Here is a 14649-nt window from a genome sequence, read left to right on the forward strand (position 1 = left end):
TCAGGAAGGAGAAGTCTCTTTTCCTAGCAACAACCTCCTTAAAGAGGCCCATCACACACTTGAGAACCACAGACTTTAAATAATTAAGGGTGCAAGATACTACAGAGTTTTAGCTCATGATAAATGCTTTACTCTGATAAATCCCTTTGAATAATCTCAGCTTTAAACCATATGGTGCACTTGAGAGAAATGTACATACAGACATACACATCTCCCTCTCACAAATGCCCTGCTGAAGAGAGCCCCCATACCTCTCTTATACCTCACCAAGATTTCCCAAGCTAGTGGCATCTGTTTCAGCTCCATTATATAATAAACTGATTTTCTTCTGCACTTGTGGCTGTCTCTAAACCCACCTAGAAGGTACCCATGACGACATTGTTGCCATAGAAACTAATGTACTTCAAAGGGGGGAAAACAGAGGGAGACTAAAAAAGGACAGAGAGGGAGAGAGAGATTCAAACAAAATAACTGGCATAAACAGACTGTGCACACCAGAGCCAAGGGGAGGGGGAGAGGTGTCATAAAGTTTTAATTGGCCAGTTGCTTGAGAAGAAAAGGCCTGCCAAACAGGCTGCTTATTAAAAACTCCTTTTTTATCATCCTTGATGACTTTACCAGATACAATGGGGCCGTAACATTCTCTAGGGTCCATCCAGACCAGCAATTTTGCATGTGAGATGTGTTGCATGTAGACAGGGTGTAGTCCTCACAACATTCTAGTACCTGTTGTTGACTGCTCATCCAATTCCTATTCTTCTGTGTTTCTGTGGTGGCTTTTCCTCTTTTTCAATCTGGAAATGCCTCCCTGACCACCAGTGCTGTGCCACCTTCTTCTCTTTCTTGATATCCTGTCATAAAACCTACTTCTCCCTGAAAAGCTTTTAGCTTAATTTCTTAACCCTCAGTCCTCCTCCTCTTCACCCAAACATACCTAAAACATATTTTCTCTTATCCTTCCCTCACTATTCTCACCTCTCCCATTTTTATGTTGCTTTGATGCCCCTTGTCTTTTTTGTGTCCCTCCTATTGTGGTTTTGTGGCTAGCACTGATATTTAAATCATTGCCCTGTGACTGCAGCATGTCACTGAAGTCTCCGCCATCACCAGAAAGAAGATTAAGTGCCACTGGGTCAAGCTAGCTCTGTCTCAGCAACAGGAAACCAGCCTAGCCCCAGCTGGATGTACATGTCTATTAACAACTCACCACTTTAATTTCAGCATGGTCAAACTGATCTTCTGCCTTTGCCCTCCTCACCCACTCCCTCAGGTGCCCGGGCTTCAAGGCCTGGTTCACATATTCAGCAGAATGAGGGAGAAGAACCCTGAGGTAAAAAAATGGGCAATGCTACTTCAGATTGTAGGTGACGAATTCCAGTTTTGAACAGCCCTTCGCATCATTATTAAATGATGCAAACAGAAAAGCAGCAAGAAAGATTCCACCCTCTCTTTTTTCTTCCTGTGCTGATTTTCTACTTGCAGGACGCATTTAACAGAAGGGAACGGTCTAAAGCAGCGCACTTCATTCTACCACCTTGGCGTTCTGACATCTGCTACCTGCATGTATGAACCAGGTCTGAGGGCAGACTCCATGTTTTATTTTTATTTCTGTAAAAGCACCTGCCACCAGCATTGCATATTAAACTTATTCAAATTAAAGTAAGCTTCCTTGGGAGGCAATTCTTGTCGAAAAGCCGGATAAAACCAAATAAATTAATTACGGAGTAGATTAACGCACTTGCAAGCTCCCTGAGTCAGAAAGTTCTCTGTAAACAGCAGTGGAATTCCTTCACCTCTAGTGTGTCACTCATTTCAAGCTTTTCATTAGTGTCAATAAGGTGGTGGCAAATACAGGTCAGGAAAAATTTAATGCCAAAATCAAAGGCCAGAAAAGATTGGAGGTGCTGTTGTAGTGCCTTGTCTCTGGAATACTTTCCCCTCACTTTCTGCCAGGCATCAGATCTGTTAATGTTTTTGGTACCAGGCCAAATCTTTCTCATTTATTTAATATTTTGTAATTGCTAATCTGGAGTTTTTAAGGTCATCTGCAGTGCAGTCCTAAACAGAGTTACACCTCTCTGAGTCCACTGAAGTCAAGAGGCTTAGAAGGGTGTATTTCTGTTTAGAAATGCACTGTTAAGGCTTTTTAGATCTTGCATTAATTGAACTGGCTTTAAATATAGATTTACTTTTAACACTACTGTTTTATGATGAGACTTTAGGTTGCTTGTTTTATATTAATGTTATTTATTGTGCTAGGGTTGCCAACCTCCAGGTGGGACCTGGACATCTGGAATCACAACTAATCTTCAGATGACAGAGACCAGCTCCCCTAGAGAAAATGGCTGCTTTGGAGGGTTGACTCTATGGCATTATACCACGCTGAGGTTCGCCTCTCCCAAAATCCTGCCCTCTCCTGGCTCCACCCCTGAAATCTCCAGGAATTTCCAACCCGGAGTTGGCAAACTTATTGCGTACTGCAGGTTTTATGAGTTTTATTAGATACCATTTCAGACAAATTTAGGAAAACGATATACAAATATTTTAAATAATTACATAAATAATTAAATGTGGCAGCTTGAACTCTGTCCTACAATACCAGATGGCAAAAGGCAGCACTTTGGTCAGTCCCATAAACCATTCATTAACTAAGCAATGCATTTCAAGTTCTCAAATGATTAAATAATGGTTTAAAGACATGCAATTTGCTATGAGAATACAGTGTGTGTGTGTGTGTGTGTGTGTGTGTGTGTGTGTGTGTGTGTGTGTGTGTGTGTGTGTGTGTATGTATGTATGTATGTATGTATGTATGTATGTATGTATGTATGTATATATATATATATATATATATATATATATATATATAGTGTCCAATTCACTCTCCAATTTTTCTCATGCTGTAACAATCTTATTTTATTCCCTCAAGTTGCAGTGAAGAAGTAAGAGGAATGTGCTGACCACAAAGAATCCAAATTTCCCAGTTTTGCATTTCCTTGCTCATAGCTATTTCAGTTTACCTAAAGTTATACCTCTAAACATTTCCATACTTTTAAAAGTCAGGTACTAGAAATTTGCATTATACAAAATTATTTCTTGGAGGTGCACAATGCTAAATGAGAAATAGTAACACATACTGGGATATGGTATTTCTTTCCCTTAACTCTCTCCATTCCTTTGACAATGCCCCAATTATCTCTCTTTCTATTCAATTCCATTGTTCACATCCTTTATAGGAAACTCCCTGCTAGACTCTCATACTTGCATCTTTTTAACGTCTCAGTGGGGTTAGCATTTCAGAACCAGACACCGCGGGGGCTCCTGTAACTTTAAGACCCCAGTAAGCAACTCAACTGACTGGAATGCCATTTAAGAAGTGGGTCCACCACTCCCTTTGCTTAGTTCTACTGAGTTCCACACAAAACATCCGTTTCTATAAAATCCAGATTCCGTAATCAGACTTTGTATTAATGAAGCAAAGGTAATTTTTTTAAAAAATCCCCAGCAATTAAATACTTTCCATGGATGATGTGCACAGCACATCACTCACAAGTTGAACAAACCGTGCTATCCTTTCTTGCGATGTTCTTACTATCAATTTCTATCTGCAACATATCGACCCCCACAAGGGCTTTCTCCTCTCTTTCATATGAAATATACAAAAGGCAGGCACTGGAATGGTTAGAAATCAGGAGGACCCCCATTGTCCAAAACCACTTGAAATAACTTTACTGCAAGATCATATGTAACAGAACCATAATTGTTCTAGAGAACTTGTGTTCTCTACATTGTACTCCATAACTGCAACTACAACATCAAAATGGCTATGTGAAATGAGCCCTCAGGACATTCCAGATAATACCTCACAGACTAAAGCATGCCTATGTATGTGAAAATGTACAGATCTGAATTAAACTAGAAAGGTAACACTAAGAGAAGGTAAGACTCCTTCTAAGGGAGTCTTATGACATGCACATAGCCCTTTTTGATGATGTCGTTTCCATCACCTTGGAAATCATGGCATTGTGCCAGGGCAGACTCTTTTGAGAATTGGCCAAAACACAGCAAAAACATTATGGCACCATCACTTCTGGGTTGGGTTGGAAATGATGTCATCAACTGGAGCCATTGGCACATATGCATGCGAGGAGATTAGAAGTAAATTCTATTAATGCAAATCTAGTCTACTGAATATGATTTATTGATGGCAAAGGATTGCATGCTCCACATGCATAAGTATGCAAAAACACACAGATCAGTTGGAAAAGATTCTGAACAAATGCCTTCTCAGCTTGGGTAATAATCAAAATATCAGTTCAATGGAGTGGACAAAGATTTTCCCATCCTTCTCATCATTTAAGCAATTCTTTGACTAAGGAAAATATTAATGGCAGGCAAGTATCCTCAGTCCTTCCAAACCATCTTTAAATACCTCCCAGCACTCTCCCTGCAGATACTTACCAATGTTGGAATGCTTCAAGAGACGGCAAATTCGAGCTTCTCGCTCCAATTTCTGATGATCTAGAGACAAAATAAAGAACACATGCCATGTAAATCAGTTGTGTGAGTTTGCTTGCTTTAGTTCTTGGTTTCTGCTAAAACCTCAAAAGGAAAGGCTAGGATTAGTTTAAGGTGAAATCTAATTAATACCTCAGTTTTCATCAAGTTTACTGCGAATATAATCTGATTGATTTCAATGGGATTTATTTCTAGGTAAGATTTGAAGACCTAGTTACCATTGAAAGTCCCAGCAACTTTTCCAGCATCCCAGGGTAAGAAGGATGGTTTCAGATTTCACTTTGCAACTTTAGCCAACTCAAAATAATATTGTTTTTGTGAATCACTCACATGGTAAAACAAAATAACAACAAAAATAAGACCTGCTCATAAAATCTAAAGATACTGAAAACCTTTCATTGTTCAATCTGTTTCTATCACAACCAACTTGGCTGTCTTTTTTTCCTGACTGATGTTCGATATGTTCATTAAGGGGAAAAAAAAACAGATGTGTAAGGGAACATGAAAAAGATTTATAAATTATGAATGGTAAGAAGAAGAAGTTAATAGTGAAGAAGTCCAATAGAAGTTAATAGTGAATACTTATTCCTCAAAACAATAGAACTCAGTATCATTAGACTGATAAATCCAATTGGTAGTAGGTCCAGTAGGAAGTTCTTCATCAACGCATAATGAATATGGTATTTATGTCATAGGATGTTGTGATGACCATTGCCCTCTGAGGCAGAAACACGATTTTATCTTTCTACAAAGAAACCAAGAAATCTGTCTCTAAATAAAAAAAATTAATGCTTTAGTCATCATCTCTGCAGACTACTGTTCCAACTACATGATATTGGTAAGGGACTGTGTGTTGAGCCTTTACATAGCATCTGTTGCAGATACCCTAAAAGTGAAAATGCATGCACTGAAACAGCAGAATTATATTCATTTCTATGCTTTTTTCATATTCTGCACACTGACTCTTTTGCTTCTTTGTAAATGAATATTTTCTGTTTAAACTACAACTAGTTTTGTCATGGGATTCAAGGGACTGTGCCACTAATGGAGATTGTTTTACTGGTTTGCTTGGTTTTAAAAGAGTCTTTTTCTCTAAGCTGGCAAGTGAGTGGCAAAGCAATTCTGAGTTATCCTTTGGTTGTCCAGCAATTCAGGTAAATCCTATCATCTGCATTAGCAACTCACTTAAGTCACCCATGTGATAAACAAAGCCTGCATATAGATGTATCTTGAAAAGAAGTTTTCTCTTCCACTAGGTGAGAGCAGATTCCAATTACATTTATTGTGAGGAGGACAAATGTATGTAGCGCAGATGTGAATGCTGATTCATCCACTCACCAACACAATTACTCCACTTCAGGCAAGATGTCCAATGGTTTTTTCACTATTAAAGAGCTGCATGTACTTTTATTCCATTAAAGGTATGTTTGTTCCCTTAAAAATATTTTTGTAAGATTTTTTTTTAAAAAAATTAAAACTGCTTAAAGAAAGTGGGAGATGACTTAGTGATATTAGTGACTGCTGCCAATCTAAGCATAGAATGAAACCACAGAGAACTAGTGTTTGCCGAGCTCAATCAAGGAAAAAAGAACAAAAACGTAGAGGATATATTTCCAAAATCTCTCCACTCAAGACATGTCCGTCTGCATGTACCCAAAGATTTGGTGATAGCACATTAACCCTTAATAAAACCAAAAGACTGAGATTCTATGCAAATTTAGATTATTTGTTCAATTCTCAGTAACAGTCTCTTGAAATCACTCCCAAACATACATATAAATGCTTTCCTGTTTTTTCACATTCTTATTTCCATTTATGGACTCTTTTTTATGCATTTTCTTCTCTTCTCAGTGGAGTAAGGCAACACATTTTACAGTATCCCACCTGTAGAATTATACTACAGTAGACATTCCTGTTGCACCTTATCTACACTGGAGGAGTAAATGAAGTTACATTATTCTGAGTTGAACAGTATTGAAGAAAAAGAGGAAAGTTTATTCAGAAGTATAGAATGTGGTTACAGCATGCAAGCAGCTATCGTTCACAGATCTAAAACAGTTCTATTACAAATTATTCACGAAAAGATTATGACAAGATTATGTTGGGGACAAAAACAGAAGTTTACCGTGGAGGGCTGTTTCACAATCCAGGGCACAGCAACTCCCCACTAAATAAAGCAGCTTTCCCTTACAACGCAGTCCCATCTTGATCTCCTGTCTCAGCGTGCACCCCCTACAGTTTCTTTCTCCTGTGCAAACCCCAATTATTCAAATTTCTGTGAAAATCTCCATGATTACAACCACCGTACTTGAGTTAATATGTACATTTGCATAATTTGTTCCAAGCAGGATGATGGAGCTTCCTCATTGCTGAGTACATGGAGTGCCTATATTATGTTTGTGAGCCGCTGTTACCCTGATCAAAGTCAGAACTTGGGTGAAAACTATCACGGCCTTGAAGAAAATGGGAAGGCCCACGGATGTCTTGGCAAGGGGTGCCTGGCCCTTCCTGCAAAGAGCTGGAACGCTGAATGTGGCAAACTTCTGCCTTCAGATTTTTTTATTCCTTAGTCCCCATCCCACCTCGCAGTCAGGTATTTCAGCAGAAGAAAACACACATGCTTTTCCTTCCTGTGAGTGGAGCTGCCTTCCCTTCCCAGTTCATGGAATTGTACAACTTGCATATGAAACACAAAGGCCTTTGGCACAACAGAAGACAGCCAGCACCAGCCCACACCCGTAAACCCAAGCAATCTGGATCACAGTTTGCTGCCTTCTGCTCCACAGACAATGAAGTCATCCTTGCACAGTTGCCAAATGTAAAGTTACCAAAGTTAAGACAAGGGGAATGGTTTAGGTTTTCATTCCTGTGATGTGTAATGTGACCATTATAACATCTTGGAACATTATGTAAACTTGGAGGGATCCGAAACTGCAAGTACTTGGTGGGTCATTAGGGTTGCCAGGTCCCCCAACTCCCCAGGTGGGAGACCAGGAGCCTAGCACCTACCTACCTGTTTTTGTTTTCACGCGCGTGTGTGGGTCAAAGGGCGGCCTGGGAGTGAGCCAGCGCTCACCAGGGGGATGAATTGGCTCACTGCAAGGCGTGATTTGGCCTGAATTGGGCCCGCTGTGGGCACAATTCAGCCCAAATTGGGCTGCTGTGGGTGTGGGAATATGCCGTGCCACCCAGGGGGGCACCCCAGGATGCGCCCTCTCCTGCTGGTCTGGTAAGTGGGGGTGGGAGAAGAAGGGCAGGGGATCCTCCACCCTGGGTGAGGGAATGGCGCCCCTATGCATCATCGTTAACATCCAGAATGGGATTTTGGGCATCTTTCGCACTTGAGAAAAGCATGAGTTCTTTACGCTGATGGTACTTGTGAATGAATCTCCTCCTTAAAGTACTTGCGATTCGTGCTCATTTGAATGTCACAACTGAAGCTGCTCTCCAAATGTTCCCAAATTAAGAACTGACAGGTGAGATCCTCTTTCCAGGCTGACACATGGGATCATATTAAAAATGCATGTACCTCTCTTCTAGTTTACAAATAACATACGCACATGCGCACATGTGCAAGCACATACAGTATTTATTAAATAAATAATAACAAGCTTTTCTAAACAAATAAAAACTGTGCTTATATACTACTTTTCCAGACAGATTAGTGCCCCATTCAGAGCCGTAAACAAAGTCAGTGTTATTAGTATCTCAACAATACAGCTGGGGAGGCTGGGCTGAGAGGAGTGGCTTACCCAAAGCTACCAGCTGAGCTCATGGTAGTAGTGGGATTTGAACCAACAGAGTGCTGATTTGCAGCCCAAGCACTTAACCACTATGCTACACCAGCTCTCTGTTTTACAAATTAATTTCATATCCTCAAATATCTTTGCAATGTTTGCCTTCCTCATTCTCACAGAAACACTATGAGCCAGGTCACTTCTGACACCCCAATTTTGTCACTCTGAGGATAAAAGAAAATCACACAGTTCTAACACCATGTTCAATGAATATCCATTAGAACACATCATGTACCAGAGCAATCTTTTCTCTAGTGAAAATGGCTCATATCTAGGAGAACAATGAAAATAACTCCCTCGAAGCCCCCAAATTAACCTCTTTAATACAATCAACCATCCAGCTCCACTCTGAATGGGATGCAATTACATTCTCTATGGAAATTTCTCCACTGCAATGACATATATAAACCAAAACACTAAACCTATATTAGGAAGAAAAGAAATCTTGATGTTGTTTAATGCTATACTTAAGTTTCTATGCTTGGAATTTGTTCTATTTCCCTGCTGTCGAACCTAAAACAGCAAGATAAAGAACCAAATGCCTAACACCACAGAAGCCCCAAGAATCAAAAGGAAGATCAGACTTGCTCATTTCTTGGCACAACCTTTCAGGCCCTAACAGCTTGGATTTGAATGCTATTAGGTTACCGATAAAGAGAGTCACCAGATGTCCATCTTGCAAAGGACCATCCTTTCTTCCACTATATCAGACTTCCATAGAACCAGGGCTTTTTTTTCCAGCGGCACGGAGGGCAATCTAAACTCCCCTCTGTCTGGAGCTCAGGGGGCGGGGGCACCAGCCATGTGACCATTTTGGCCAAGGGCGATTTAAACTTTTAAAAACTCCCCCCTTGTTCCAGCTGACCCAAAGTGACATCATTGTGCGGTCCTGAGTTCCACCACCTCTTTTCCCAGAAAAAAAGCCCTGCGTAGAACATAATGGATATCTCTGTTTCAAATACCACAGCCCCAAAATGTCTCTAATCTGGCAAACCTACCAATGAAACAAGGTGCCCTTGCAATTAATACGCAGCAGACATTTGTCCACCTGACAGCTGGCTGCAATTAGCGGCCCATGATCAGAATGAAACCCAAGGGGGAACAGATCATTGGCCGCAAGCCGGAAGGGGATGGACAGAACGACAAGACAGAATTCCTTCTGTTCAGTCAACACCTTTTCTCACAGGGCTGAATGTGTGCAATAATAAACAGTACTGAATCTGTGTTGATAATGAACAGTAGAACAGCAGGGGGAATCAAGCAAACCAAGCCACGTGGAGAAGGATGGTAATTGTTCTGTCCATTTCACAGAGTTTCTGTATTTACGGGCATGACAATACCGGACAAAAATTTTGCAGAGGTAAGTTGCAGGGGTCTGAAGCCTGGGTGTGTATATTACTACAGCCAGCGCTCATCCTAACAAAGTTTACCGCAAGCCAGGAATGACCATTTCTTTCGAAAAAACAGCTTGCTTCAAGCCAGACATTACAGCTCACTTTGTAGATGTATATCTGGCGATGGGACCTGCCCAGACTTCAAGGCACAACTGACCCTGACTGAGGCAAACCGTATATTGCGGCCTTGCCAGGACGTGTCCAAAAAAGGCAAGGTGGCAGTTGAAGATTCTGGTTAAGTAATCGGGTTTGGCAGCCAGGTAGAGCCTGTCGGGTCATCAAGCCCCACCCAGGGGAAGAAGCAACCCAGGAGGTGGCTGCAGCTGAGACAGGGTTCCAGGACTCTTCCTGGTTGGGTGAAAGGATGGAGGACAGGAGCCAGCCCCAGGAGGTGATTGGAAGGATGGCCTATTTAAGGAAGATCTCTTTACACTTGGGGAAAAAAACCTATGGAGTCATCTACCACAAAGAAATCAATGATCTTGCTGTCCACACCTCTCTTCACTGCTGTAACAAACAGGCAGGACTGGTCCTATACTTTCTTTTTTTCCCTTCCTTCCTTCCTTCCATCTATCTATCTGGGGGGGGGGCATCTTCAGTTAATGCAAAAATTTCACTTGTCATGGAAGCAATTGGACAGGGCACTCCCAGTACATGCTCTCACTGCCCCCAGCCTCTACACAGCAACAGTCTCCAGTTTAGCAGCTTACTCTCCTGTTTATTTAAAATACCAACCAGCAAGTCTGATGAGTTCAGGAGTAGGGCTACACCAAGAAGCCCTCTTCTCCTGATGAGCTATTTTTCTACCTGCAGGGAGTTTTCTTGTTCTTTAAGTAGCAAAATTAAGATTTTCTCTACTTCCCATCCAAAATGTTTCCATTCCAAGAAAACCTTAACTATGTGATTTTGCTGAATATGTTTAAACCCATCTTTTCAATTTATAAAGTCAAGAAAATAATGGCAACAGCGAAATATAGTCTAAATGTAAGAGTGAGATCTAAAGATAATATTCTAACAAGATGGTTCAATACACACACAAAAGAGACGGATAAACAAAATGTAATTGCACAAGAGAGGTGAGATGAGGCCTGATATGAGAGAAACAATAACATTGACAAGATTTGAACAGAGCCCTGAGTATCTGATATTCTTGTATCTGCCCTCCAAAGCCTGCTGAAAGAAGAGCAAAACACAAATGTGATTATTTTTAAAAAAGATAAACTAAGAAGCTGGTGGGCTGTTGATTATCATGGATAGGAAGGAAGGAAGGAAGACCCAGATTAGGAAAGAAATGGATCCATGTAAAGTATGCTTGGGATTTTAGTACTTTGCCACTTCTGATGGCTAAATGCAACTGTGTGTCATTAGCAGATACATAAAGTAGCAGGGTTTATAACCTTCCTACATTTCAATAATAGCATTAAAAAAACAAACTTCATCCCATTTTGGTATTTCACCATCCCCAGTGCGGAACAGTACAAGGCGGGAGGGGGGGGGGGAGAAATTAACAATCTGGCGCAGAACATTTTTAAAAATGCCTACAGTGCACACCTCTGACCAGGTAGTTTTAATCTCTGACGCTGAGGGAGGGGCTAGCAGGAGAATGTTCAAATCAGATGGAGACTGTAATCCAGCGCAACACCAGAAGAATGCCTCTTGCCCCTTCTCTCTCTGCTACACCCAGGGCTGCCCCACCTCAGTGCTCATTAACAGTAAGGCTGCCCGTTAGAACAAGCATCAGGCAGCCCGCAATTCCCGCAGACCTTGCTGACAGCACAGAGAAGCGGCCGCGGCTGCTGCGGCTGGCTCTTTATGCTCCTAGCTGTGCTGCCTACTAATGAGGGGCATTTACAGGCAGACAGCCATCTCTGCTGATGCACAGGGATCCCCCCTCAATCTGGCACGTCAGGAGCATTTCCACAGCAACAAATTGCTCCTGAACAGAGCGTTCAGTGAAGCGGCCGTTTCCTTGGAAGGCTGGAAGAGAATCCTACCAGCATGGAGCACTCTGCTGTGGGAAGTAGAGCTTTCAGGCAATGAACAGTGTCCTTTCTTTGGGGTGGGGGGCGGTGGTGTTCAAGTCCTTTGTTTTGTATCGTCTCAGAATCAGCTCCCACATGACAATCCTGAGCTGCTGGAAACGTGGCTGGGAATTCCTGGAAGATGAAATATTATAAGAGCATACCTGCATGGTGCTCCTCTACTGGGGCATGTGTAAATTCAATTCATGCTCCACAAACTTCACTGCCTTTACACATCATCATCATCAAGCTGTACTAGCCTGTCTCTAGCCAGTCATATCATAGACAGGGTTGATTGGGAAACAAATCATCAGTCATTCAGTCCTTGAGCATTTCAAAAAGAAGACTGTGATTACTAACAGCCAGCACAGGTTCCTCAAGAACAAGTCATACAGACAAAGTTATCTCCTTTTCTGAGAGCGTTACTACTTTGTTGGATCAGGGGAATGCAGTGGACATAGTTCATTTCAGTGAGGCTTTTGATAAGGTCCCATATGATATTCTTGTTGACATGTTGATACAAATGTAGTTTGGATCCTACTGTTAGGCGGATTTGAAACTGGTTGACAGATCGCACCCAAAGAGTGCTTGTAAATAGAGAGGAGAGAAGTGACAAGTGGAGTACCTCAAGATGTCTGTCCTGGGCCCTGTATTATTTTACAAATGACTTGGATGAAGGAACAGAGGAGATGCTCGTTAAAACTGCAATGATACTAAATTGGGAGGGGTAGCAAACATGGTAGAAGACAGAATCAAGATAATCTCGACAGGCTGGAAAACAGAGCTAAAACGAAATGCATAATTATAGGATGGGGCTGATGCAGTTGATGAATTCCAACTTTAAGTGTTCTCTTGAATCTGCAGCTATGTGCAATCAGAAATCTAACTCCGCAAGAAGAAAGCTTCTCCTCTCTTCTCCATACTTATTGTGTTGCTATTCTGTTTTCAAGGAGCCAGCTTTGAATGTGGGGAAGCATTCCAAAAGGTGATCTGTCACAGTCCTCCAATTGTAGACTGAAGTCTATTCTACCCCCTCCACACTCTACCTACCACCTTATTCTCCAGCTTGTATAACTGAAGTAGCTCTTTGCATTCCAAGACACGGCAGGAAGAGCAGAATAAACACCCTTTTCTCAAGTGCACCCCTTTCTCAAGTTGGAGGTCTGGGAAAGCCAGACCTCCAACATTTCTCTTCAGCAGAACCCATGTATTAAAAGAGATTTCTGTACCTCTCACAGTGATTCGTGCAAACTCAGCATGCCTCATGTTAAGAGCTGGAGACCATAAGACCAGTTCCCAGGTTATTTTTAAAAGAACGTGTCACATTTTCAGAAACAAAATACGATAATCAAAGAGTAATACACACAACTATGTAAAAGCAAAGACGCCAAACTGATTTCCAAAAGCTCATTTTACATTTGCCTAGGGCAGATAGATGTGTTACAGTTCAGAGATTTTCATGCACTAACAAAATACTCATATCTGTTAAAAGTAAGGCAGAAGACAACCATTAATCACAGCTGTCTATGACCAATTTGCTTCCAGTATAAGCAATCACACAGTAAGACGGTAAGACCACAGCACAAGTATATCACAACTAGAGGGAACATCAGCAAAGCTTTTTAGGGTAAAATAATCCATCTAGGCCAGATGTGGGCAGAACGTAATCTGCGTTTCACAGCAGGATCACGGGCCAGTTTCTGCTGAGATGCTTGCAGGGAATGTTGGAAAAGATAAACTGAACCAAGTTCTCTGATCCAGCAGGGCATTTCTTATGTTCCTAAGCAAACTCGCCTAGGAGCAAGATCTTAACAGTTAAAAAATCCTGAGCATGCATTCTTAAATTTACAATGCATCACCCATCAGTGAGCCACAGAGATTCTATTTAAGAAAAAAAATTAGACCATGCAAAATTGAAGCCGGCCAACCTATGATCTAGGACAGTGTCCTAGTTTCATAATGAGCAGCCTTGGATGCTACAGAGAAAGAACACAAGAGCACAAGGCGATAATGGAGTAATCCATCTCTTTGCTTCTATCTGGGGTTTTAACATTGCTTTGAAGGACTTCTTGCCAACTAGCCCAGCCGTTCACCCACACACTCAACTTATAGGCCTGCTCAAACTTTACATCCTGAAATGATGATGACAAATAGAATTGCCCCTTGAACCTCAGCATTAATTAACTGCTGGGAGTTCAACAACCAATCACAGCACATTCCCTTGGCTTTGTCCCCTTTCAATCTGACTTCAGGCCTGCCTATAGGATGGAGACTGCTTGAGTTGCTCTAGCAGATGAACTCTAAAGGCATTCCATCACTGTAGCTCCTTTATGTCCCTTGTGCTCTTTAAAAGTTATGTTTGGCCACTGATTGAGATAATCTGAAGTTTTATGCTGATGACATCCAGGGAAACATTTCCTTAATTAACTGTAATCCTAGGCAATCTAAACCCATTGACTTCAATGGAGTAATTCTACATAGGATTGCTCTGTATGCCTCTAGAAGCTGCAGTCTCCTTCCTAAACCAGTGTCTCTAGATGCTGTGATCATGTGAATGAGCAAACAGAAGGTGAATCCAGACAAGACAGAAGTGATGCTGACAGTGAAGAGATACTGAAGATGGTAATGGTTTGATTTCGATGAGCTTAGACTGGAATAACTCTGCTTAGGATTTCACTGTCAGTTAAAAGACCATGTGGACTTGTTAAATCCTGCCTTGTTTCAAGAACAAGTTGTAGGCTAGTCAGGAACATCTTTGCCCATCTACACCACATTTGTAGCCTGTCAATCCTTCTGGACAGGGCTGTGGTGATCCATGTTTCTGCAACCACTAAACTGGACTACTGTGGCATGTTCTTTTGGGGGCTGCCCTTAAAAATAACCAGCTCCCTCTGGAGATAAATAGAATCCTATTGCTGACAA

General features: G+C 41.5%; 1 protein-coding gene across 5 annotated transcripts in view; it reads right to left on the bottom strand.

Annotated features, from left to right (window-relative positions):
• CAMK2B (calcium/calmodulin dependent protein kinase II beta) overlaps positions 1-14649 on the bottom strand; it is a 205070-nt gene that overhangs the window by 106460 nt on the left and 83961 nt on the right. For all 5 annotated transcript variants that reach the window (XM_054997388.1, XM_054997386.1, XM_054997387.1 and 2 more), the window contains exon 3: positions 4459-4518. In XM_054997388.1, the coding sequence (XP_054853363.1) occupies positions 4459-4518 (60 nt within the window). The remainder of the gene's footprint in view (positions 1-4458; positions 4519-14649) is intronic.

This window comes from Eublepharis macularius, chromosome 14 (assembly GCF_028583425.1).
Source record: "Eublepharis macularius isolate TG4126 chromosome 14, MPM_Emac_v1.0, whole genome shotgun sequence".
Classification (NCBI taxonomy): domain Eukaryota; kingdom Metazoa; phylum Chordata; class Lepidosauria; order Squamata; family Eublepharidae; genus Eublepharis; species Eublepharis macularius.